This window comes from Stenella coeruleoalba (assembly GCF_951394435.1).
Source record: "Stenella coeruleoalba genome assembly, chromosome: 13".
Taxonomy (NCBI): Eukaryota; Metazoa; Chordata; class Mammalia; order Artiodactyla; family Delphinidae; genus Stenella; species Stenella coeruleoalba.
The window spans coordinates 61,120,267-61,147,270 of NC_137159.1; the positions used below are offsets into that span (position 1 = coordinate 61,120,267).

Sequence of the window (27,004 nt, forward strand, 5' to 3'; positions counted from 1 at the left end):
GCACAAACACTCTGCCAGACAGGGATCGTTCTAGAGTTGTTGGTGGACATAATTTATGGGGAAACATATGATGTGTTTATTGCAGTATGGGCTAAAAGGTTCATGAGTTGAAGAGTAGGCCTTTTTCAAATGTGGAATCTAACATAAATGAAGTTGAATCTTTGGTCAAAAGCTGTCAATATCTTTCTGCTGCCTTGAGGAAAAAGTCTAAAATCTTTAAGGCGTTTCCACAGTCCCCTCCATGGAACTTCGGGGCTTGCCAGTACTGCCTCTGGTACTTTTCAAAGGCATATTATCTCACAAACTTGGCTTGTATCATTCCTTACACCTGGAACCCTTTTTCCTTTCAGCTGTTCAAATGCTACTACTTTTTCAAGGTCCCAGTTTGTTACATTTTCTTTCATCTACTAGACTATACACTCCATGGGGGCAGGAATTTTTGTGTGTTTTGTTCATTGCTAATCAACAGAATGTCTGCTGGATGAATGAAGGGATAAATGGAACCCATCCATTAGCAAGTCCTGCTAGTTTTATTTCCAAATCTGCAATTTCTCTCTGCTTTCGCCTTGGTCCAGTTCACTGACATTTCCTGTCTGGACTATTAACACAATAGCCTCCTAGCTTGTCTATTTCCTTCCATATTGCTCACCCTTTGCCTCAGTCCTTTCTCCATTGAACAGCCAATGTGATACTTAAAAAATTTAATCACGTTTCATCATTCTCCTGCTTAAAACCCTCATTGGTTTCCTGCTGCCCTAATGTCCAAGCTCTTTAATATGGTCCACGAGGCCCTAAAGGATCTGGTCCCTGTATTCCTCTCTATTTACTCTCCTACCATGGTTACTTGGATAATGGGAAGTTACCAGCCAGCAAAGGTCTAGGAGGACCTTCCAGGCAGAAAGAAGAACCAGGGCAAAAACCTTGATGTGGGAAAGGGCTTGGTGGTTTGAAGAACACAAAGGAGGCCAGTGTGCCTGGAGCGTAGTGAGTGGGTTGGGGGGAGGTCCATGATAAGGTCTGGGGAGTCAGCAAGGGTCACATCACATGGGCACTGGGTGAATTAATAGTCCCACTGTGATCAAGGTGTCGACAGTTGTTTTTGCTAGAACTCTTTTCAGAACTGTACAATATTATTTTCAGAAGAAATTTCCTTTCTTTTTCTTTTTGGAAAATTCCATTTTTAAAAGTTGGGATACCATTCACATACCATAAAATGGGTCCTTTTAAGCATACAATCAGTGATTTATAGTATATTCACAAGTTTGTGAAACCATCATTATCTAATTCCACATCTTCATCACCTCAGAAAGAATCCCAGTTAGTACTGTCAAAAGAGAGACAACAGGCCCAACATAGAGTCACTTGTGCAAAGCTCACGTCACCAAACCGAGACAACGCCTAACCTAACTGCAGTTTCATTCTTTCCCAGGAATGTAATCTTAACAAGTCCATCTGGAATTTTCCTGGTCAGCATGAGTGAGGTAATCCACCTGACAGACTGCTGTCATCCTCCAAAGGAAGGTGACCTTGCCTGAAACAATCAGCTCTCTGCTAGAGTAGTTCCCTGGTTCCCTGACCAGGGATTGAACCCTTGCCCCCTGCAGTAGAAGCTCGGAGTCTTAACCACTGGACCACCAGGGAAGTCCCTAAAAGTAACCTACTTTTAATTTAGAAAGGATGTAATACACACTTATTCACTTGACTCTTAACAAAACCCTGAGAGGCATATTGTCCTCATTTTGCAGAGAGATAAGTTTATTTGTTCAAGCTCAGGTACCAGGAAAGTGGCATAGCCAGGCCCTGAACTCATACCCTCTGGCTCCAGACACAGAGCTTTGCCAGCTCCACCTGGTTGCTTCTCCCATTACTGAAGAAAAGGAGTTAAATGGTTGCTTCCCTACTCTAATCCTACGAGGCTTTTCTGAACTTGAAGGTCACTGACAACCACTAGTGGGTAAATATAGGATATGTCTTGTAAATAGGTTGTCTGTCTGGGGGTGTGTGTGTGTGTGTGTGTGTGCATTTGTGTGTATGTCTGTATACATCTGTGCAAGGCAACTCTTCTAGTGCAATTTTCCTTGCATTCTTTGCCTGTTATTTCTGAGAACTGCCACGGTAAAGCTTATTCAACTGAAAATCTACAACACAGAGAGAGTCCACCTCCCTTCTCACCCACACACCAGAAGGAGGGCTAGAGAGTTAATCCACTTCCTTTTTCATGGTGTGAGAAATGGCACACACATCAATCTGTGTGGAGAACACACTGGTGTTGGTACCAAGTGTCTAAGGAGCAAGCAAACATTGGGGGTTCCTTACAAGTTGCTATAGCTAACGACACGTGAGCCCAGTGAAGAAGCTGTGTGCTTGCTATACCCAATTCCTACAATCAGAGCTGTATGTCTTCAACAGTGTCCAATGTACTCAATAACCAAGTCCCAGAACTATTACCTCTTCATGCTGAGGCAGTACCTCTGGGAATTATCCACCCTTTCCAGGTTGATTGCAAAAATCTTTCCATGCCTTACATGGTATTAAGGTTAACTTGTTGGAGAGAGCTATGTGAATTAAAGGTTATACATTTCACCCCAAGTTAAAGACTATCTCAACAGACTCCAGTGTAATGGAGATATTCCAGCATGTGGCTTCACTGCCTGTGGGGAATATCTTGCTGTTGTTTATCTTGCTGACTGTTGTCTTCATCATGTAGATTTCCTGCTCAGAACACTTTCAGTGGTTCCCACCCTCTAAAGAATGGCAAAAAGCAAAGCTTCTCAGACTGGCATTGCCTTGTCTTAACCCACCTTCCAGCTGCATCTCCACGACTCCCCAGCACTTAAACCCAGTCACGCCACTCACTGTTTCCTGACCCCATCTTCCCCATGATATCTGGGTTTAGTGCACCTAGAAAGCCCTTCCACCTACCTCTGCAATTCCACTTATTTTTCATATCCTACCTTAAATGCTCTTTCAAGAAACTAGTATGAATCCTATTGTAGACCCCTTGTTATTCTTTGGTAGCATTTACCACATTTTGCTTTATTTTACAGTGTTTTGTTTTATTGTTGTAGTTCGTCCAACAAATACCTAATGAGCACTAATTATTTGGTCTAGTTGAGAAGACAGACTGTATAAAAAAGCTCTTATAATAACGTGCAGTAAGTAGACAGCAGAGCAAGTGTAGCATACACAGGAGCCATCTAACCTGGTTTTTTGTGTGTTGGCAATTGGTGTTGGGTCCAGGAAGGCTTTCCTTTGCATAATTTTATTTTACCTTATACAAGATCGGGTGCTCACTGAAGTCAGAGGCTTTGCAGGATGGACAGGCAACAATTTGTTGGAGTTAATCATCACAGCTCTCACCTGTGTAACACTATCTCATCTGACCCCACTTTAGGCTATAAGGCCATTGCTTCTGGAGCCCTTCTGGGGCTTCCTTACATGTAGAAAAGCTATTGAGGAGATTTTACAACGTAAAAGCTTTTCTCTCTCTAGCACAAACACTCTGCCAGACAAGGATCGTTCTAGAGTTGTTGGTGGGCATAATTTATGGGGAAACATATGATGTGTTTATTACAGTATGGGCTAAAAGGTTCATGAGTTGAAGAGTAGGCCTTTTTCAAATGTGGAATCTAACATAAATGAAGTTAATCCTTAAAACCTATAAGGTATCTTGACTGCCTTAGGAGAAGTATTTTATGAACACACCTAAACCCTTCAACCATTATTTGTAGCCTTCAACAGTCAAGAAAAACGCAACCACATTTTGGTCATTTGTTAGAAACTGGTTGAGTAGGTTTAAGCTGACTAAATATATTAGTGAGGTGCCTGTGGGTAAGGTCAGATCTATGGCTCCAAAACATAGCAGGAAAATGAGAGCCTTGAAAAAGTCACATCTGTAAAGAAACTTGGTAAGACTCTCATTCTGTACAGTATGGTAAACTTTACCCTGCACCATACAGCAGGTTAATTTACTAAGACATTAACTTATGCTTATTCTTATTGTATTTTTCCCCTTACTATTCTAAGAAGGTAGTCAGACTTTTGTGTTCTCCTATCTCTGGAGCTCAAGGTTGCAAGAGAGAGGGCAGGGGTTGCCTGGCAACTCTCCCTCAAGGTTCTGGGAATTAGTTGCTCAGAAACCTCCTTGTCTGAGGGGATTGGGCTTGGTCAGCCCAAAGAGTGATGGAGAGAAAATGACCTTCCAAGACTGGGAAGGTGGAAGTGGGCAGGTAGGTCCCAGTAAGGGAAATGCCCCTGTTCCCTAGCAGCTGCCTTGGATGCACATCACTTTGGAACAGTACCTGGTGTGGTGCCCCTCTGGGTAGAACCTTCGGCATAGGGCTTCCCCACATTTGCCAAGATCCCACCATTCATGAAACGATGGAGCTACTCAACTTCTAGGAATAACATGTGCTGGGACACTGAGCAATGCAGGGGCTCTCTCTGAATGTTGTAAATTGCATAAGGCTTCCAATGCCTGGAGCTGGGAGGGAGGAATCCCTTGTAATGATGGAATTTTAATATTTCAGCCCTAGGCAATTGGCAGTCTGGTGTCAGACTTGATTTGACTTAGAAAATAAGATGCTGTGATAAACCAAGTGACAGAATAAAATTGTACCCAATACGACTGTGTACGTGAGAACAAAATACTAGCTTGGAATGAATGGTCATGTATGGGTGGGAGGAGTAGAGCCGTTAAGAACTAATCCCAATTTTTTTTTCATCTTTGCTTTTCCTTTTGTAGAAGCCCCATGCGAAATTATTTTCAACATGTACTACCTTTTTGGCCCAAAGGGCCTCCAGTGGAGCTGAGCAAGGTCCATAAGGGCCCCTGGGGGCCATGGGTAGACCAAAGAAATAGAAAGAAGGAAAAGGAGATGAGAAGAAAAAATGAGAAAGCAGAGGAAGTAGGGAGGAGAGAAAGTGACAATTACCTAAAGTAACAGTAACCGTATGCATAGACAGAATAGATGCGCTAGTGTGGCCTCCTTAGGTCTAAGGCCAAGCCAAAGGAGGAAACTCAGGCGCTTACTCTTTTTTCTATTTTCCCACATTTCTTCTACTTTACTTCCTATTCAGTCAGCCCTTGATTATCTTAACACCTCATCTGCCTCTAGGCAATGGATACTTAATTCCTAAACGGCTAGCTTGAGACGAGGCACTGGAAAAGCATCTGGTGTCGAGCCTCACAGAGACCTGAGTTTCAGATCTGGCTCTGCCGACTCATGGTACCATGTCTGGGCACTAGATCCTCAAGAGACGAAAGTAGTGCTCCATGTGTAGTAGGTGTCAGTAAACTGTCCTCTGGGCAAAACTCTCAAACGACCTCCTCCTTGTTATTTTACCTTCAGTCCTCCGGGTGGTGAAGACTTTTAGTCCTGAATAAACACTGGTGAAAATTGAGGGCTGGCTAGGAAAGAGGCAGAGGGCACTGAAGAGAACCCATGATTTCACGTTCACATCTGTAAGCATCCCTGATCTTGGGTCCAGCGGTTCTCAAATTTTAGCAGGCATCGGAATCACCTGCAGAGTGCAAGGGCTCCAGACTTCTGATCCTTGGATCTGCAAATATTGATACTCACCTCCAGAAGGAGTTTAGGGGTCTCCAGGTATACAAAAGACACTCAGGAGGTCCATGTATTTATCTTTCCAGGAGTTAAGAGAAGTTGTAATTGTTCTGTCTTCTACTTCACTGTAAAAGTGTGTGTGAAATTCTGTCCAGACTTGGTAGATACTTTCATCCTACCTGTATATGAATGTCTATCTGTAATGCTTACTCACTAATAATATTGTGTACTCTCTCTTCTCTCTTCATAGGCTGGGACAAAGGGATTTTTGTTGGGTTTTGTTGTCAGGATTGTTTTATTTCCCTAACACAACCCTAACCATTCTACTCTTCTCTGAAAACCACCCTCCCAGCCTAGGCTGATGCAGTTAGAGTTTCTCTCCCAGGAATTTGAGATCAGGGCTGAGAGACATGGTCTGCATGAACCAGTGGATCGGTGGGTGGGTAGTGAGGCAGACATGCAGAGAGAAGCAGAGACACCAATTCTTGAGATCTTTCCACCTGGGGTACAGTCCCAGTGAGTGCGAGCTGCCCTCCCCACCTTGGGTTCTGCGAGACACCTCATGTCATGTGAGCTACCTCATGTACTGCCAAAATCTCCTTTTCTGCTTAAGCAAATGGCCTTGGATTTCTGCTAACGGCACCTAAATGATCTGCACTGAGATATTCCCCATTGCCCTCATTGATGAACTGCAGATTCCTAGACACAGTAACAAAGATCTTCACGATCTGGTGCCTGCTTACCCCTCCATCTCTTATCTCAACACATGTGCCTCCCACTCTATACCTCAGTCATACGGAACTACTTGTGAGCTCTTTCTTTTCTTCAGGGCTTAGGCATGCTTTTTCTTTCTGCTTGTAATACTCTTTTCCCCTCATCTTTGCCTGGTCAATCCCTATTCGGCCTTCAGATATCAGTGTAGATGTGTCACTTCCTCCAGGAAGCCCTCCCAGATACATAGCTTTTTTCTCCATATTCTTGGAGTACCTTTAGCTCCCGAGTCCTAGCACTTACATAAGACACCATAACTGCCTGGTGACTTGTCTTTCTTCCTCTCTAGATTTTGAGCTCTGTGAGGGCACAGTCTGAGTCTCAATCGCTGTTGTATCTGGGTGTCTAACTGTACCTGGTACTTAGCCGGCACCCAATAAATACTTGTCAAGTGAATGAACGATGTGCCTCCCTTGCTATCAGTCACCTGCCCCAGTGGCAGATTGACAAGGTTGAACAGAAAAAATGAAAATTACTTTGGCCTCAAGGTATAGATTACAATTTGGAAATACTCCTGAGGTAAAGAATCAGGTATCGCCATAGTTTGGGAATATCCTATTACTTTCATTTTATATTTTTCCCCCTTATTTAATGACCATGACAGAGTTTCTAATTAGAGAAAAGGCCTCATGCATACATTGATTCAAAAGTGTTGTATCACTAGGGAGATTTTGAGAATAAGGTTAGAATTTAGCATATCAGAAGTTGAATCCATTTGAGATCTCTCAAAGAGGTTTGACCTTGGGTCGTTTAGCACAGACTTTCATAGTCACTGAAAACTGTTGTCATGGTAATCATGGAACCTTTTATGATTTTTGTAGACAAGTTAATGAAGATACTGGGAACAGCCCAAAGGAATTCATACCTGAGTGTGCATTTGTCTCCATATTAACCCAATCACTGTTCTGAACACACATCTGCCCCTGGCCTGATTCTCCTGGCTCTCCTTCCTGACAGGAATAAATAAAAAACTGATTCCTTTTTAGTTTTTCAGACTAGGAGGCTGTGGATGGCTGCCCTTTTGGTCTCATTTCAACAGGAAGTCCTGCACAAAGGGCTTAAAGGAATAGAAGAAAAAAAATGCTGCGTGAAACAAATCTCTTCTTTTATTTCAAAATCTTAAGGCACCTAAATCTAATGCCTATACAGAAGTTTCTTTTGTAGACAGCACAGAGCACTGAATATACCTAAAGTCTTTTTCTTATGGTCCTTCATAAATATACCTTAATTTAAGCGTCCATCAAGTCTACAAATTTACATACAGATAGCTCAGTGTGCTCACAAGATTTGAGTGTGAGATTTTCCATTTATGTCCTGTCCTGCTAGTTCTTTCCCAGTATCCATTCTCTCTTCTTTCCTAATAATAGTACTCCTTACTTTTAGCGAGGCATGCAGATGCTTGAAATCAAGACATTTCCCATTCTCCCTGAATTCTGGCCAATGGTATTTAAGTAGAAGTGGTGTATTTGACTTCCTGGACTTGTCTTTAAAGGGAGTAAGTATGTGCCTTTCTTCATCCCTTCCTACTGACTGGAATGTGGACATGATGGATGGAGTTGGGGTAACCATTTTGGACAGTGAGTTGAGAGCCACATTGAGAAAAGCAGAATGACAAGATAGAAGGAGTCTGCGTCCCTGAAGATTGCGAAGCTCCCATAGAAGCCCAGAATATATTTACAGGAGAGAGAGAGAAACTTCAGTCTTATCTAAGCAACTGTTATTTTGGCTTTTCTGTCATCTAACCTTAATTATCACCCAAAAATGAAATTAATTATTCCTCTTTCCACTGATTGGGTGTGAAACTTTTCTGTGAGATTACCCATTGATTCCAGGGCACGCTGGAAGGTGGGCAGGTTTGCTGGACTTTTGCATTAGCCAGACTGAATTTTCTGGTATGGGGAATTGAGACAGAACGGCAGAAAAATACCTACTCCAGCTTAGGCATAGAGACATAGTGTCGCCTGGTCTTTGTATGTGCATTTTGAATTTTTCTAATATAGTAGAACCACGTATCTACCCTAAAATAAGAACCCTTATTTCAAATGCTTTTTGGAATGAAGTAGATGACAAATAAGAATCATTACTAATTAGTCTGAGTGCAAAGTATTGAGATAAGACACACACAAAAAAACCCAAAACAGAAAAACCCCAAACTTTCCAAATTATCTGAAACAAGTGTAACAGTCCTCTACATGAGAGACACAGGTGTTGTACCAGTGAGGAACTGCAACTTTACTTACTGAATTTGGGCCTTTTAATCTTCTTTGTCATTTCTTTATTTGAGTGTATTCCAGTCACCAGCAAAACTACATGAAGAAAAGGCAAAAAAATCGAATCAATATTATTTCACCTAAATGCTTTCTCTCTTTTGACCTTTATGTTTGCTTCAAGCATATGTTAAAGTATTCTCGTTAGTAGAACTAATTTTCCCTTATTTTATGGTTGGGGAAATAAGATGTATACTTTGTGCTTTTCTTAGCCTCTGCTGAAAGGGCCTTTTAAAAATACCTCTTGGATATCTGTCCCGTGTTTTGCTGTCTTTAAATTTCACCACACCAGCGCCACCATCTCCACTTTCCAAAGGCAGGAACGTGGGTCTGGCGAAGCCCACTGATTTGCTTGGTGCCAGGAATAAATTGTAGAGGTAGGATGAACACCCAGGCCCTTCCTGTTCTCTCTCTTCTGTTCCACACTGAGTTTCCAAATGCCCAGAGAACCGCATACGCATGCGCGCGTGTGCATTTGAAGTGCGCGCATGTGCGTGGGAGAGAGACAGGGAGGGCGTGATGAAGCGCGTCCGTACAAAGCCTCAGAGGAGGACTCTTTGGAAAGGAAGACAAGGAGGAGGGGGACTGGGGAGACGAGAGAGACTCCTCGCAGGGTATAGTGCGACCTGACTGTCTTTGGTGGTCCTTCCAGCCCCAATTGGTGCTGCGCCCCCCAGAGGCCAGCTGCAGGTAGGTGAGCTTCCTTCTCAGAAACGGAGCAGAACCTGGATACTGCTCTTCGGGAAGCAAAACAATAGGGGAAGAAAGGGGAACTCTTTATGCCTTTAAGTTTAAAGTCGCATTGCTAGTGTGAGCCTTGTGTTTTTAAAATATAGGGCTACCCTGGTGGCGCAGTGGTTGAGAGTCCGCCTGCTGATGCAAGGGACGCGGGTTCGTGCCCCTAGTCCGGGAGGATCCCACATGCCGCGGAGCAGCTGGGCCCGTGAGCCATGGCCGCTGAGCCTGCGCATCCGGAGCCTGTGCTCCGCAATGGTACAGGCCGCAACAGTGAGAGGCCCGCGTACCCCCCCCCAACACTATATATATATATATATATATATATATATATATATATATATATATATATATATATGTGTATAACATTGACCGAATTTTTCTTATTACCAAAATAATACATGTTCCTTGTAGGACAGTAAAAAAAACACTCAAAAACAGTACTACAGAAAATAACGGATGAAAGCAAAAAGTATAATATTTTCAGGCTTTTTCTATATATATGTATGTACTGTACTTTGAAACAAACATTTGATGATGCTTATACTGTTTACAATGTGTCATAAACTTAATTTCTACTTAAGGATATAGAAACATTTTTTCTTGTCATTTAATGTTCCCCTCATAATAATTTTAACTGCCTACAAAATATTGCAATTCATGGACATACCATAATTTAGTCAACTCCTGATTTAATATAAATAGATTTATCTTTGCATGGATTCCTTATTATTGCCTTAAAATAAAATTCCAAATAGGGTTTCTTGTCTGAAAGATATGCCCACTTAAATTTTTTTTTTTTTAACATCTTTATTGGGGTATAATTGCTTTACAATGGTGTGTTAGTTTCTGCTTTATAACAAAGTGAATCAGTCATACATAAACATATGTTCCCATATGTCTTCCCTCTTGCGTCTCCTTCTCTCCCACCCTCCCAATCCCACCCCTCCAGGCTGTCACAAAGAACCGAGCCAATATCCCTGTGCCATGCGGTGCCCACTTAAATTTTTGATATATATTGTGAACATTTCTCATAGCAATTTTTTAATAATGTCTGAAAATGCTCACTTCTCTGTACCTAGACTAATTCTACCTATAAACAGAAAAGCATGTTTTTCCTTTCAAAAGGCTAGTCAGTCTCTCTCTTCTTCCTTCCTTTCCAGGCCTTCTTCTACCTTACCCACCCAAAGATGATACTGCTCTAGCTAAGCTCCATTTTAGCTACTTTTTGAGAAACCCCACTTTCTGGATGGATTTGGAATTCTGGAGGTGAACATGAGGCAGCAGAATAATTAAAATAGGAATTTTACTTCCTACTTTATGTTTTTTTTTTTTAACAACACAGATGCTTGATTAAAGCATAAATCAGGAGTTAGGCATTCTTGAATTGTTAACTGTCTTTGAAGGAAAAAGTGGCAATGTCACCAAGTGTTTGTTAAGAAAATTTTTTATTTATCTTATGATTAACTAGCTGAGCTGTGCCAATGATGTAGCTCCCGAATTATCCTGTTTTGACTATTAGCACTAGTTGAGGCCTGGACAGTTGACATACCATGTCCTGCAAGAACAGAGCCATGAAAGAGAACTGAGTGAAAACCAAACGTCTAGCCAAGTAGAATGAAGGCAGACATTTTTTAGGTGTTATTTACTTCTGGGGTTTGCGTAGGGTGTGAATGTCGTGGAGGTCTGATTTTTATAGTAGGCTCTGTGTCATTTAACTCTGTCCAAAGACAGCATCTTCATTTTATACACAAAAATAAATAACTAGAATATTTAAAAAAAAACAAGTACAAAATAAATATATAGAAAAAATTATGCGCATAAAGCAGAGGGAGTAAGTGAAATAGTCATAAATTTGGGTATCAGTTCTTGGTGGGAAACCAAATACTGTCTTTCTGGGGCTGTGTACCCATGGCATGTGGTTTATAAGTCTTGGTATCATTAGGACTATAAATATTTGAGTAAGCCCGCCCCATCACTCGCATTTTCTTGCCCAAGACCCTCCAGGCTGAAAACATGCAGAGCTGGGTTCAGGTTTAAGCAGTGGTTAATAAAGTCATTATTTTCAATGGTACACAGAGGCCCTCCCCTCAGCTTAGATGCTTGTTAATTAAAGCTCCCCAGAAGCCACTCCTCAAGGGGAGAGCTGGTCAGTAAGGCTGCAAATGTGCTTGTGCCCTGAAGCAAGTCATTCCTCATCTGCAAGACCTCTCTTGCTACCTTGGAAATGGTGACTTGCATGTGGAATTTGGGTGAGAGAAAAATCAGTCTTGTGTTCCTGTTCTTAGGAAGCCTGGCAGAGCACCGAGATGGATGACAGATGCTCGCTTCAAAGTACAAAGCAGAACACAGGTCTGAAAGCCCTTCCATGGGAGTAGTTATCTGGCCACAGCTGAGGCCATTAGAGTCTAGAGGCCTTGAGGAAATCAAGGCTAGAGTCTGAAGTTCCAAGGCAACCGTGATTTACCAACTCTGCAGCAATACTTCTCAATTTTTAAAAATTCAGTGTTCCAGCTCTGAGTAACATGAAAAGTTCTCACCTTTCGCTAGTCGTGTTTGAAATTTCAAAACAAATTAAATATTGAATTTATTTTTTCAAATAAAAATTTTCCTCTGCTCTGTTTCTGTCTAATATGGCCATCAGTATGATTAAGATAGCTGAGGTGCAATTGTTTTAAAATTCAATTTAAGTAAATTATCGTCCACATAATTTATAGAGAAAATACAAATGACTTAGCCTGAAACAATGTTCAGTCTCATTAATGATAAAAAATGCAGGCTAAAGCAAAATGACAAGATATTTTCTCACAGTGTGTACTGAATATTGAACACAAGATTATACTTAATCCTGGCATAGATTTGGGATTAGGGCAGTCCAGTACACTGTTGGTGGAGTCATTCTGGAAAACCATTTGGTAATACATTTCAGTAGCCTTAAAAAATATTTATATTCTTCATCCTAGAAAATATATACTTAGTAATACATCCCAAGTTATAATCAGAGACATAGACAAGGATTTATGTATAATAAAAGGTGTTCATTACAGCATTATTCCTAATAGCAATCGGAAATAATGAAATCTTGGAAATGTCCCAACAGTAGGGGAATACTAAGCATTTATTTCAAATGATTTTAGCAGAAGATTAAATGACCTGGGAAGTTCTCAGCTCTAACCCTAAGCATGATTCTGACAAAATTAGAATATACGCAGAGAGAAATACCTGGAACAAATATACCAAAATTTTAATAATGGTAGAGTTATAATTCCTATTTTATATTTTCTGTATTTTTCCCATTTCATGGTAAAGTTCTTACACATAAATATTCTATGTTTTATGCAGAATGTTTCTTTTCGAATTAGAAAGAGACAATTGTTATTTAATTTGGTCGTATTGAAATCAGATAGACTTACAATAATGAAAAGTGCTTTCTAAAATCATTGGCATGGTTAATAGGCACTTGTGTTCCACTCTTCCCGTCAGTATTAAGTCATAATCAGAATCCATTTATTTTCAAGAAAAGACATGAAGTGCCAGAACATTTAACCAATTATTAAATCAGTAAGTACTTACTGAATACTTACTGCGTGTCTAGAACGTTTATAGGAGTGCTTCATTCTAGCCCGTAAACTTCTTGTTTGATCCCTTAGTGCCACTCAAGATACTAACTCAGGTGGTGTTGACAGGGACTCTCTCCTTCACCAGACTTTAGTCAGGCTCCTCTAAGCCCTCTTCTCAACTAGGCTTTGACCTTGGGCTTCTGTGTCTGTCCTTGTTGGGCCTGCATCCCTTAGTTTTAGCAAGAATCTTGTTTAGAGAGAATCCTCCACCCTTGATATGTGATCACCCTGGTCTGCCTTTAGCAAGAATCCCCTGATTCCCGTGAACTCTCCTCTTAGTAATTTCCATCCCCTGACCCCTGCAAGCCGCTCCTTGGCTATAAATCCCCACTTTTCCTTGTTATATTCGGAATTGAGCCCAGTACAATACTGAAGTCTCCTTTCCCCTATTGCAATGGTTCCTGATTAAAATCTGTTTTTACTGCTTTAAATACTGTCCAACTCTGGTTCTCTTTAACAGTGGCCACAGTGCCTTCCTGAAAACTGATTTATAAAGCAGATGATTTAAAATCAGCTCAAATTTCCCCTATGCTTTGCTTTCGACTTACTTACTTACTCAATGAAACATCTAGCATGAAATATATCAGAGCTTCATTGCAGAGACAGGATAACTTATTCTCTATAATCACATAAATCACAAAATTATGCTTCAGATCGTAGAATATTGAAGCTGGGAGGAGCTTTGGAGGTCATCTTTTTATTTTGTAGAAAAGAAACCAAGGTCAAGGTGGACATCTCAGCTAAAGCTGCTTTGGAGGGGGAGGGGGCAGAAGTTGGAACCAGAATGCAGGTTCCAGCTGGTGCTGGTGCAGCCTGAGGCTTTTTATGCTACTTTCTCCCCACAGTGCAGTCGTTGATTACATGTGGTGCTCCGATGACAGTGGGCAGCATACAGCTCTGCTACATCATAAATTTACACGTTTAGAGTGACCATGCTAGCTCTGATATATACCGATTAGACACTTAATTAACATTAATTTAGAGGGCTTTTGGGGGATCTTTGGATGGTTCGCTGTGATATTGTGATTTATGATAAATATATATTTTGGTGTTCCGGCCACAGTTCCTGCCTAACAGCTCCCCAAACCCTTGGAATGTCCTGAGTGATAAGAGCAGTGGGAGCATCTTTTGTTATAATATATATATTTTTTGCTGGAGTAAAATTGCTTTGCAATGTTGCATTACTTTCTTCTGTGCAACGAAGTGAATCAGCTCTATGTATAACTATATCCCCTCCCTCATGGACCTCCCCCCCCCCGCCCATCCCACCCCTCTAGGTCACCACAGAGCACCGAGCTGAGCTCCCTGTGCTATACAGCAGGTTCCCACAAGCTATCTGCTTTACACATGGTAGTGTATTTATGTCAAACCTAATCTCCCAATTCGTCCCACCCTCCCCTTTGCCCCCTGTGTCCACATGTCTGTTATATTTGATTTCTTGTCCTCAGTTCCTGAAATCAGAGCCATAAAGGTGAAATGGGTGTCTTGTTTTTCATAACAAGCCCCTTTCAATCACAACTGAGTTTATGTAAATGAGGTGGCTTTTGAAAATCCCCTAAAGATGAGGGAGCTGGTTGCCAGGGAAACCCACCGTGAATAGAGAGTTGGAATTTTCAGTCCCATCTCCTGATTTCCCAAGAGGAAAGAGGGGCTGGAGGTTGAATCAATCACCAATGACCAGTGAGTTAATCAATCATGCCTATGTAATGAAGCCTCCATAAAAATCCAAAAGGAGAGGGTTCAAAGAGCTTCCAGGTTGAGGAATGAGAGCTCGTCCATGTGCCACCGCGCTGGGCCCAAATTCCACGGGGACAGAAACTCCTTTGTTCAGGACCTCGCCCTATGTATCTCTTTATCTGGCTGTTGATTTGTATCCTTTAATATCCTTTGTAATATACTGGTAATCTAGTGAGTAAACTGGTTTCCTGGGTCCTGTGAGCTGCTTGAGAAAATTAATCAAACGCAAGGAGGGGGTCATGGAAACCTCTGCTTTATAGCCAGTCAGTCAGAAGCACAGGTGACAACCTGACTTGCAATCGGCATCTGAAGTGTGTGTGTGTTGGGTGGCGGGGGGCAGTCTTGTGTGAGCCCTTACCTGCAGGATCTGATGCTATCTCCGGGTAGAATGGGGTCAGAATTGAGCCGAGTTGTAGGAAACCCAGCTGGTGTTGAGGAATCACTTGGTGTGGGGGAAAAAATGCACACATAGGAATCGGGTGCAGAATCAGACTCTGAAACCTGAAAAATCCAACATCCCTGACAAGAATAATATATTTAGCCGTATTTCTTGAGTGCCTGTGAGATGTGCTGAGAACTGAAAATGCAACAGTGAGCAAGACACAGCTCCTGCTATCAGTGTCGTACAGTGTCAGGGGAGGCAGCCTCATAACGAGGTGAATGCCATGCAGTCGTGACTAGAATCAATACAGGGCACCAGGGAAGCCCATAGGAAGAGGGTCTGATCAAATGGAAGGCAGAGGAAGCTTCCTGGAGGGCCAGTAGGGTGTGTGGGGGTGAGAGGAAGAACATTCCAGGACAGGGAACAGCATAGTCAAAGACCTGGAAGGGAGAAATGACTCGACCTTCAGGGGAATGAGAAGGTCAGCACTTCCCACGTCCCTGGAAGCCAGGCTGGGCTCTGTGGTAGGGAGGAGAGCAGGAGGGGACGGCAAGAGCCATATGAGAGAGGCCTTGCCAGCAAGCAAGGCGCTTTGAGAGATGTGGGTTCCGTCATAAAGACAAAGGGAAAACACTGAGTGTTAAGTCAGGAGAGTGGGATCAGATATGGGCTTTAGGGAGATTAATTGGGGTGTGGTAGAGAATGAGTTAGAGGGGTAAGGATTTGGGGCAGGGAGGCTGTCACAGTACTGAAGAGGGTTTCGGGGGACTTAAGGAAAAGGTCCCTGGGATGGAGACAAGCAGATGAATAAGAGAGATTCCAGGGAGGGGCATATAAGGACATAGAGAAGAGAATTTGCGGTAGGAGTCTCCCTTTTCTACTTTGATTTCTTGCTTTGTGAATGAGCAACCCTGAGGGGAAAGCGGTTTCGCAGAAGGGCAGGCTGAGAGGCGCGAGACAAGCAAGGACAGTCAAGTTCTTCTTGGTTCCATGATGTGGGGGACATGGCAGAGTGTGAACCAGCCTCAGGGTTTCTGTGTTTTGTTTTGTTTGTTTTACAGTGGCTAAATCCTTCCTATTCCTAACCCCTGCCCCACCCTCATCTCACCCTGTGTTCACCCCTACTAACCTATAGGTTAGTATGGGGCTGGGGGGAGATAGCCTCTCAGAAGGGCAAGGTGGAAGTGAAGGACCCTGTGCTCTCAACGAGAATATTCCTTAGCAAGTTGGTGGTGGAGTCAGGGCCAGAACCTTATCTTCCCTCTGACTCCCAGCCCAGTCTCCTTCCACCATACTGAGAGCCCCTTGCCTTCCCGGCTGTGTCACCTCTTTCTCTTCCAGTCCTCAGTTCTGCCACTGTAGACTCCCCTCTGCACAGACCTTGCACATTCTGACTATATTATGGGTTAAATTGTGTGCCCCCCTCCCTGAATTCATAGGACTTCTGATGGACTTCGTGTTTAAGTCCTAGCCCCCAATACCTCAGAAGGTGACCTTAATTGGAAATAGAGTGGTTGTAGATGTAATTAGTTAAATTTAACTAACTTAATTAGTTAGGGTGACGTCATCCTCCTGGAGTAGGTTGGGCCTCTAATCCGGTATGACTGGTGTCATAAAAAAGGGGCAGTTTGGATATAGACACAGACCAACACAGAGGTGAAGGTGTTTAGATATAGACACAGACAAACACATGTGAAGGTGAAGGCATAGGTTGGGGTGATGCCAAGGATTGCTATAGATTGCTAGCAAACCCCCAGAAGCTAGGAGAGAGGCATGGAACAGAGTTCACTCTCACAGCCCTTTGAAGGAACCAGCCCTGCTGACACCTTGATTTTGGACTTGTAGCCTCTAGAATTGTGACAGAATAACATTCTGTTGTTCTAAGCCACCGGGTTTGTGGTATTTTGTTATGGCAGCTCTAGCAAACTAATACTGACTATCTAAAAGGCCTTTGTACCCTTCCGTGGCAATAGTTTCATAGCGACCCACAGGATCACTCTGCCTGACACAGAGTGGCCACAGCACAGCGGGGGTCAAGATTAACCAAAGATTACCCTTGGGCTTAGTGCTAAACCCATCAGCACTTTTCTTTCGTCTGGTTGACCTGCTGCTCCTTAAGGGCCTACCCCAAATTGTGTTCTCTGTTGATAATATAAGGTTAAAGGGTTTCACCTCTAAAAGTATGAGTTGCCAGTGGTACAAGTAAGGCCATGTCAGTGATAAGAACTTCTTTTTTTGAGAAATTAAGATATAAGTTCTCTAAATTCAGAATCTGTAAATATGCTTTATCTGAAATATTTGCTAGTTGGTGAATAATACACACACGCAAATATGTGTGTATATATGTGTGCTTAATATATAATATGTAGACATACATATGTATACACGCTTGCTTTATATAAAAAATATATAGACATACATTCTGAATTTGATCTACATTTAACATTCCCAGTTAAACATTTCTCCAAAATGTTTATCATAAAAAGATACACTGAACTGTTTATATGCTCTGTCTTGGTTTAAATCTTTTGTTGGCAAGATTCTTTGGACATTAGGAGAATGTTAAAAGCGTATCCAGATACACATATAAAAGTACTTACCAAGGAACATTTCAATAACAGATGCCTTCATAGTGAGGACAGCAATCCCCATAAATATCAAAATGGCACCCTAGAGAGGAAGAAACAATAACATCATCATATTTCAGCCAAGAGTTCTGAACTGGATGCACAGAGCGTAGGGAGGTGCTGCCTCATTTTGCATTGCCCTCTGGAGTCTTAGGATTTCAATCTGCGTCTTTCTGTAAACAACGCATGGAGGTCAGCTGTGCTGGTACCCAGAGAGGCTATTCTCAGAAAACCTGTTCTAGCCACCAGCCTCCTCTTCTTCAGAGATTTGGTCTTAGACTAAAGAGGAAATAATTCCACAATTTCCAGAATATGTTCAACCAGTCTTCAAATTAGGACAAAAGCCACACTTACGGTATTTAGAGAACATTTTTAGATTACAAATTGTGGGGGTTTTTTTTGTTTGTTTGTTTTGAATAAATTTATTTTATTTTTGGCTGCATTGGGTCTCTGTTGCTGCGCACAGGCTTTCTCTAGTTGCGGTGAGTGGGGGCTGCTCTTCGTTGTGGTGCGCGGGCTTTTCATTGTGGTGGCTTCTCTTGCTGCAGAGCACAGACTCTAGGCGCGTGGGCTTCAGTAGTTATGGTGAGTGGGCTCAGTAGTTGTGGCACACGAGCTTAGTTGCTCCGCGGCATGTGGGATCTTTCTGGACTAGGGCTTGAACCTGTGTCGCCTGCATTGGCAGGCGGATTCTTAATCACTGCGCCACCAGGGAAATCCTACAAATTGTTTTAGATTACAAAAACAATTCACTCAATAAATACTTATTAAACTCTTATTGTATGTCTAGGGATGAGGTGATTAAAATTGAATTAAAAGATAGTTCTTGCTCTTAAAAGACTTACAGTTCAATAGAAGTGAGAAAACATACCTGGACAGAAATAACCATAACATTAGAGAGTGTGCAGGCCCCCAAAGGAAGAATAAGGGGAGTTTATGGACCAGTGGTTCTCAAACTTTGCTGCATATTAGAATCATCTGGGAGTTTTAAAAGGCCCTGATGCGCAGGCTGCATCTCAGACCAATTGAATCAGAATCTCTTGCAGGTGGGGTCTAGGCGTCAAGCGTTTTCGAAACTCCACAGGTAATTCCAATCTGCAGCCGAGTTTGAGAACCAGTGGTTTAAAGCAAGGCTTCCAAGTTTTAATGTGCATGTGAATCACCTGGGGATCTTGTTAAAATGTAGATTCTAATCCAGTAGATCTGGGATAGTGTCAGAGAGTCCCCAAGAGGTTAGGGGATTTAGAGGAGGGAGAGATTATGTCAGCTGTGGGAATAAGAGGAAGCCTCTTGGAGGTGGCAGCAATTGGGTTAACTCTGAAAGATGAAAATAGGAGATGAAGTGGCTCCAAGTCAGGGGAAACAGCATTGACAGAGGCTCAGAGGTTGGAATGCAGAGTGGATACAAGGATGCTGTTGAAGCAGGATCTTGTTTGACCCACCTCCTAGAGAGATGGAAATAAAACCAAAAATAAATTGGGGTGTAATGAAACTTAAAAGCTTTTGCACAGCAAAGGAAACCATAAACATGACAAAAAGACAACCCTCAGAATGGGAGAAAATATTTGCAAATGAAGCACCTGACAAAGTTAATCTCCAAAATATACAAGCAGCTCAATATCAAAAAAACAAACAACCCAATCCAAAAGTGGGCAGAAAACCTAAATAGACATTTCTCCAAAGAAGATATACAAACACATGAAAAGATGCTCAACATCACTAATCATTAGAGAAATGCAAATCAAAACCACAATGAGGTATCACCTCACACCAGTCAGAATGGCCATCATCAAAAAATCTACAAACAATAAATGCTGGAGAGGGTGTAGAGAAAAGGAAACCCTCTTGCACTGTTGGTGGGAATGTAAATTGATACAGCCAGAATGGAGAACAGTATGGAGGTTCCTTAAAAAACTAAAAATAGAACTACCATATGACCCACCAATCCCACTCCTGGGCATATACCTAGAGAAAACCATAATTCAAAAAGATACATGTACCACAATGTTCATTGCAGCACTATTTACAATTGTCAGGACATGGAAGCAATCTAAATGTCCATCGACAGATGAATGGATAAAGAAGATGTGGTACATATATACAGTGGAATAGTACTCAGCCATTAAAAGAAACGAAATTGAGTTATTTGTAATGAGATGGATGGACCCAGAATCTATCATACACAGTGAAGTAAATCAGAAAGAGAAAAATACCATATGCAAATGCACATATATGGAATCTAAAAAAACAGTACTGATGAACCTAGTGGCAGGGCAGGAATAAAGATGCAGATGTAGAGCACAGACTTGAGGACATGAGGGGGAAGGGGAAGCTGGGATGAAGTGAGAGACTAGCACTGGCATATATACACTATCAAATGTAAAATGGATGGCTAGTGGGAAGCAGCCACATAGCACAGGGAGATCAGCTCGATGCTTTGTGACCACCTAGAGGGGTGGGATAGGGAGGATGGGAGGGAGGCTCAAGAGGGAGGGGATATGGGGATGTAAGTGTACTTATAGCTGATTCACTGTGTTGTACAACAGAAACGAATACAACATTGTAAAGCAATTATACTCCAATAAAGATGTCTATATATATATGATGCTGTTGATCCATAAGAGGTTCCCTCTTCTCTTAAGGCTACGGGGAAACCCTAGAAGGTTTATTCATACCATCATTAATTGAACATATGATCCCCGTTGAAAAGGCAAGGAAATTAAGGCTTAGAAAGGCAAAATGTCATACCCGTGGTGACCAGGCAGTGAGTAGGGTTAGAATGGAGGTGGGAGTAGGTGGGAAGGATCTGCCCTGGGCTTAGGCGATAAGGAATAACATTGTCTGTAGGGAACTTAAAGACTTAAAGTTGGTCTGCGTTTTATTATCCTTATAAACTAGCAATTCTAAACCATATCAGTGATAAAGCACTCTTCCTCTCTGGGGCAGATGACTCCCACTACGTCTGCTCCACCCATGCCACAGCTGTGTGGCTTTTAGGCTTTAGCTGGCGTTCATAACCCTACCCTCTGCTCTGTCCACGGGTGTGCTAGGAAAACTGCTGTCTTTAAAAAAGCCCCGATTTAGCCCATTTGTCAATTTCTGTGGCATAAATCCTCCCACCCTGGCTGATGTTGAAGTCACCAAAGTGACATCACTGCATGGAGATTTGGAAAGAGATAAACAATCTGGTACTAGCTAGGTCTAGAGCAAGCTTATATTTAATATGTAGATACAGTGCTGTGCAGAGTTTATTAACAAAAAGCAATGATTAGATTATGGTTGAGGTAGTAATACAAGCACTTGATGCAGCCAACTTAAATAAAACTGGTAGATGAAAGGCTTTATTACAAACAATTAGGCAGCAAGAGTAACCCAAGACAGAACCGATCACTTTGTTAATTTCCAGCAACAGTTGCAATGTGTTAAATTTCCCAATTAAGGTAGTTGACCACTGGCTAAGTAAAAGGCAAATAACCATCTTTATCTTCAAAATAGAAATAGTCACATATATGATTGGCAATTTGATACTTAATTAGCTGGGTCATATTTTGGAAATAGTGTGATGACACATCATTTTTTTGTCTTATATTAATTAGAGGAGCTGCAGATCAACTCACATGTTTTCAGGCCTCAAATTTAATTCTCCTGTTGGGATAAATGCAGTATATCAAGCTACCCTACCCAACCCACCTAACTAGCTCTGCTAGTTGGCTGTCACCATATAGCATTGGACATTTTGTCTGAGTCATCATAGATTTCTCCTTCTCTCGTACCCCACATCTTTTCCATCAGCGAAGCCTGTTGGCTCTACATTCATAATATATCCAGAATCGGACCGCTTCACATCATCTTGACCATTGCCACCTGGTCCAGGTCATGCCCTCTTTCACCTGGATTAAAGCAATTAGTCTCCTAACTAGGTTGTTTCCTTCTCCTACAATCCAAAGTCCACACAGCAGCCAGCGTGATCCTGCTCAAAGTAAATCAGTTCATGGCATTCCTCAGATCAGAACTTCTGTGGTTCTCTGCTTACTCAGAATGAAAGCCAAAATCTTGGCAAGTGGCTCAGGACCCCAGTAGATTTGGCCACCATTGGCCCCTCTGACCTCTCTTCCCTCCATTCGACTTCTCGCTTATTAAGCTCCAGGCACACCTCTCCCCTGAGGGTCTCTGCAGTTACTGTTAACTCTACCTGTGTGCCCTTCCCCCAGATCAAACATGATTTACTCCCTCATTTCTTTCAAGTCTTTGCTAAACGTTATCTTCCCTTAAGATTTTCCCTAATCACCCAATTTAAAATTGTAAGCCCTCTCCCACCCACCATCAATTGTACACCCTATCCTTGCCCTACTATCTTTTCTTCCCGTCACTTATCACCTCTGACATACTCTATACTTTGCTAATTGTATTTGTTTATTGTTTGTGTTCTCTACTGGAATGCAAGCTCCATGAAGGCAGGGGTTTTTATTTGATTTTTTATGTGCTAAAAACATATACTTAATCCATGAGTGAGTGGTTAGGGCTCTTTCCTTTCCCTAGGAAATAAAGAAAGGAAACAAAACAAGGGGAAGACAATCTGTGAATACTCTATAAATCTACTGAATTGTACATTTTCAAAGGTGTATTTTATGGTATGTGGATTATATTTCAATAAGCATTATTGTTGTCAACATACAAACCAAAAGGGAAGATAGAATTTCGGAGAGAAGGGCTCTCAGATCTGTCTTACAACTTTAGAAGACACGATAGACCGACCTTTACACAAAGGGATGAATGGATAAAAAAACAGCAGGATTCCAGGAAGCTTGCTAACCCCAGAGGAGATATCCCCCAAGTACTGACTCATCAGTAATGGAACTCGACCAGAATCACTCTGGTCTCTTGGAATCAGAATGTTTGAGGCTTCTTTCTTACCACTTGAATTTCTCTCCTTGCTTGGTTCATTTACTTATACGTTTAAAATGTAAATGTGCTTTTTGAAATGTGTGAAAAAAATTCAGACCCTCTCTCAGCCATTCCAGAAACTGGGGATAAGAATGACCACCAGCACTGTTAAGCAGTTTCTGCAGGCAGTTCAATGTCAAGGAGCTGTGGGGTGCACAGTAATGTTGGAACCTTACTATCTCATGTGCTCACCAGGGTTCTAACAAAAACAGAACAATAAGGGTTTCCAAAAGAACATGTTACTGATTCATAAATGTATGAATTGTGCTGTGAGATGTAATATAAACAGTCCTGAATATGAAGTTCTGGTGGGGCAAATGAAGGCTGATAGTGAAATAAAAATACACATAATGTAACTAGAGTAGCCAGCCAATTTAATTAGATCTCTTGTTGCCTGGAATTAGAAAAGAGCCGATTATTTATCGGTAATACATGATAATGCTGCTTTATATTTTTATGGTTCTTCACAGTGTTTTTTCTCCGATTTTTAAAATTATGGTAAAACACAAAAACATAAAATTTGCTATCTTAACTATTTTAAAGTATACAATTCAGCAGTATTAAATACATCCATAAATGTGCCATCACCACCATTAGCCCTCCATTAAAAACTCTTTTTGTTTTTGTAAAATTGAAACTCTATGCCCATTAAACAATAACTCCCCATTCTCCCCTTTCCCCAGCCCCTGGCAACCACCATTCCACTTCCTGTCTCTATGATTTTGGCTTTTCTAAGTATGTCATACAAATGGAATCATACAGTATTTTCTTTTTGTGACTGGCCTGTTTCAAATAGCATAATGTTCTTAAGGTTCATCCATGTTTTATCGTATGTCAGAATTTCTTTCCTTTTTCAGGCTGAATAATATTCCATTGTATGGATATACCACATTTTCCTCATCCATTTATCTGCTAATGGGCACATGGGTTGCTTTTGTGTTTTAGTTATTGTGAATAATGCTGCAACGTACATGGCTATAAAAATATTTCTTTGAGACCCTGCTTTCAATTCTTTTGTGTATGTGTCAAGAAGTGGAATTACTAGATCATATGGTAATTGTATTTTTAATTTTTTGTGGAACCTCCATACTGTTTTCCAGAGTAGCTGTACAACTTTCCATTCCCACTAACAGTGCACAAAAGTTCCAATGTTTCTGTATCCTCCCCAACACTTGTTATTTTCTGTTTCTTTTGATAGTAGTAATGGGTGTGAGGTGGCATATTATTGTAGTTTTGATGTGCATTTCCCTAATGATTAGTGATGTTGAGCATCTTTTCATGTACTTGTTGGCCATCTTTATATCTTCTTTGGAGAAATGTCTATTCATGTCCTTTGCCCAGTTTTTAATCAGATTGTTTTTTGATTGTTGTTGAGTTTTAGAAGTTTTCTATATATTCTGGATATTAATCCCTTATCAGATATATGATTTACAAATATTTCTTCCCATTCTCTGGGTTGCCTTTTTACTCTGTTGATAGTATCCTTTGGTACACAAAATTATAAAATTTTCATGAAGTCCAATTTGTTTGTTTTTTTCTTTTGTTGTTTATACTTTTGGGTGTCATAGTCAAGAAATCATTGCCAAATCCAATGCTATGAAGCTTTTGTCCTATGTTTTCTTTTAAGAGTTTTACAGTTTTAGGTCTTACATTTAGATCTTTGATCCACTTGAGTTAATTTTGTGTATGGTATTAGGTAAGCGTCCAACTTCTTTCTTTCTCCATGTAGATATCCCCTTTTCCTGGCACCGTTTGTTGAAGAGACTGACTTTTCCCCATTGAATGGTCTTGGCAAAAAAAATCCTTTGACCGTATATGTGAGGGCTAATTTTGGGGCTCTCTATTCTGTTCCATTGGTGTATATGTCTGTGTCTATGCTAGTACCACACTGTTTTGATTATTATAGCTTTGTAATAAGATTTTTAGATCAGAAACTATGAATCCTCCAGCTCTTCTCTTCTTTTGTAAGATTGTTTTAGCTGTTTGGGGTCCTTTGAGATTCCCTATAAATTTTTGCATGTTTTTTTCTATTTCTGCAAAAAATGTCATTGGGATTTTGATATTGTATTGAATCTGTAGATTGCTTTGGGTAGTATTGATATCTTAGCAATACTAATTCTTCCAATCCATGTACATGGGATATGTTTCTACCTATTTTTGCCTTCTTTAGTTTCTTTCAGTAATGTTCTATAGTTTTCATTGTACAAGTCTTTTACCTCCTTGGTTAAGTTAATTCCTAAGTATTTTATACTTTTTGTTACTATTGCAAATGGAATTTTTTTCTTAACTTTTGTTTCAGATTGTTCATTGTTAGTGCAACAGTGATTTTTGTGTGCAACTGACTTGTGTGTGTTGATTTTGTATCCTACTATTTTGAATTCATTTATTAATTCTAACAATTTTGTTGTGGAATCTTTAGGATTTTGTACATACAAGATTATATTATCTGCAAACAGAGATAATTTTATTTCTTCCTTTCCAGTTTGGATGACTTTTATTTCTTTTTCTTGTCTAATTGCTTTGGCTAGAACGTCTAGTACTATGTTGAATAGAAGTAGTGAAAGCAGGCAACCTTGCCTTGCTCCTGATCTTAGAGAGAAAGCTTTCAGTTTTTCACCATTGAGTATGACATTTGCTGTGGGTTTTTCATAAGTGTCTTTTATTATGTTGAGGTTGTTTTCTTCTATTCCTGGTTTATTGAGCATTTTTATCATGAAATGGTGTTGAATTTTGTCAGATGCCTTTTCTGCATCCATTGAGGTAATCATGTGTTATTTTTCCCCTTCATTCTATTAACATGCTCTATTACATTAATTGATTTTTGTATGTTTAACCATCCTTGCATTACAGGAACAAATCCCATTTGGTCATGGTGTATAATTATTTTAATATTCTGGTGAATTTAGTTTGGTAATATTTTGTTGAGGATGTTTTCTATCAGTGTTTATAGGGATATTGTATTGATATGGGAAACTGTAGTTTTCTTGTAGTGTCTTTGGTTTGGTATCCAGGTAGTGCTGGCTTCATAGGATAACTTAGAAAGTGTCCCCTCATTTTCAATTTTTAGGAGATGTTTGAGAAGGATTGGTGTTAGTTCTTCTTTAAATGTTTGGTAGAACTCACCAGTGAAGTCATCAGGTCCAGGGCTTTTCTTTGTTGTAAGATTTTTGATTATTGATTCATTCTCCTTACTAGTTATAGATCTATTCAGATTTTCTATTCCTTCATAATTTAGTCTCGGTAGGTTTTGTGTTTTTAGGAATTTGTCCATTTCATCTAGATTATCCAATTTGTTGGTGTACAGTTATTCATAGTACTCTCTTATACTCTTTTTTATTTCAATAACAGTGCTTGCTTCAGGGGGAGAGAACTGGGTAAGTGGTGATCAGGAATAAGAGTGAGTTTTACAGTTTTGTTCTGTTTTTCTTTTTTTTTTTTTTTTTAAAATGTTTCCCAAGGGCTTATTCCTTTTTTTTTTTTTTTTTTTGTGGTACGCGGGCCTCTCACTGTTTCGGCCTCTCCCGTATGCGGAGCATAGGCTCCAGACGCGCAGGCTCCGCGGCATGTGGGATCTTCCCGGACCGGGGCACGAACCCGTGTCCCCTGCATCGGCAGGCAGACTCTCAACCACTGCGCCACCAGGGAAGCCCCAGTTTTGTTCTGTTTAAATCTTTACCCTTTGCACATATGTTAATAAATCAGAAGTTAATAAAATTATCTCTTGGGAAGACTTAACATATACAGACAGTGTTGATATCAAATGAGAAGCTACAGTAATCTCCTAACCCTCTCCTTGCTCCTTGCTTTTCTTGCTCCAGGTCATCCTTCCCTTCAGTTGGAAAGGATCAGCTTCCTAAAGCACAGGTCTGACTATGCATTCACCCCCTCAGAATTCTTCTTCACAGTCCATTCATTCTCTGTAGAATAAAGCCCAAATTCCTTAGTGAACTTTTCATGAAATGTCCCAACTTACTTTTCACACCATCTTGCTGCAATTCTCTTCTGTAATCCTCTGCTTTGCCCCTAGCACACCCTGGGATTTTGGTCCTTTGTCTGCACGCTCCACATCAGGGTTTTGGCTCATGTTCTTATTACTGTTCTATTTGGAATATGTTACCGCCCCTCATCTGCCTCTCACAGGCATATCCATCTTTCAAGGTTTGCTCATGGGCCACTTCTATTTAAATCTCCCTGATCTTCTAAAGTCAAAATTCATCTTCATTCATGCATGCCTTTAATCATTTAAAAAAATTTTGTGTGTGCACACTATGCTTGGCAGAGAGGAAGAAGGTGCAGGTCCTATCATCAAGTTGCTTTAAGTCTTCTAGGAAGAAACTGATGTGCACTTATCATA

At 40.9% G+C, this 27,004-nt stretch overlaps 1 protein-coding gene across 5 annotated transcripts in view; it reads right to left on the reverse strand.

The window, feature by feature from the left end:
* VIT (vitrin) overlaps window positions 1-27,004 on the reverse strand; it is a 126,122-nt gene that overhangs the window by 78,518 nt on the left and 20,600 nt on the right. For 3 of the 5 annotated variants that reach the window (XM_079940404.1, XM_079940403.1, XM_079940407.1), the window contains exons 2-3: window positions 17,680-17,749; window positions 8,579-8,644 (exon numbers count right to left, since the gene is read on the reverse strand). In XM_079940404.1, coding sequence (XP_079796530.1) covers window positions 8,579-8,644; window positions 17,680-17,731 — 118 coding nt within the window. In that variant the 5' untranslated portion in view covers window positions 17,732-17,749. Of the gene's footprint in view, window positions 1-8,578; window positions 8,645-8,846; window positions 9,009-17,679; window positions 17,750-27,004 lie in introns of those variants that run through there. The other 2 variants (XM_079940405.1, XM_079940406.1) reach the window with 1 other exon arrangement.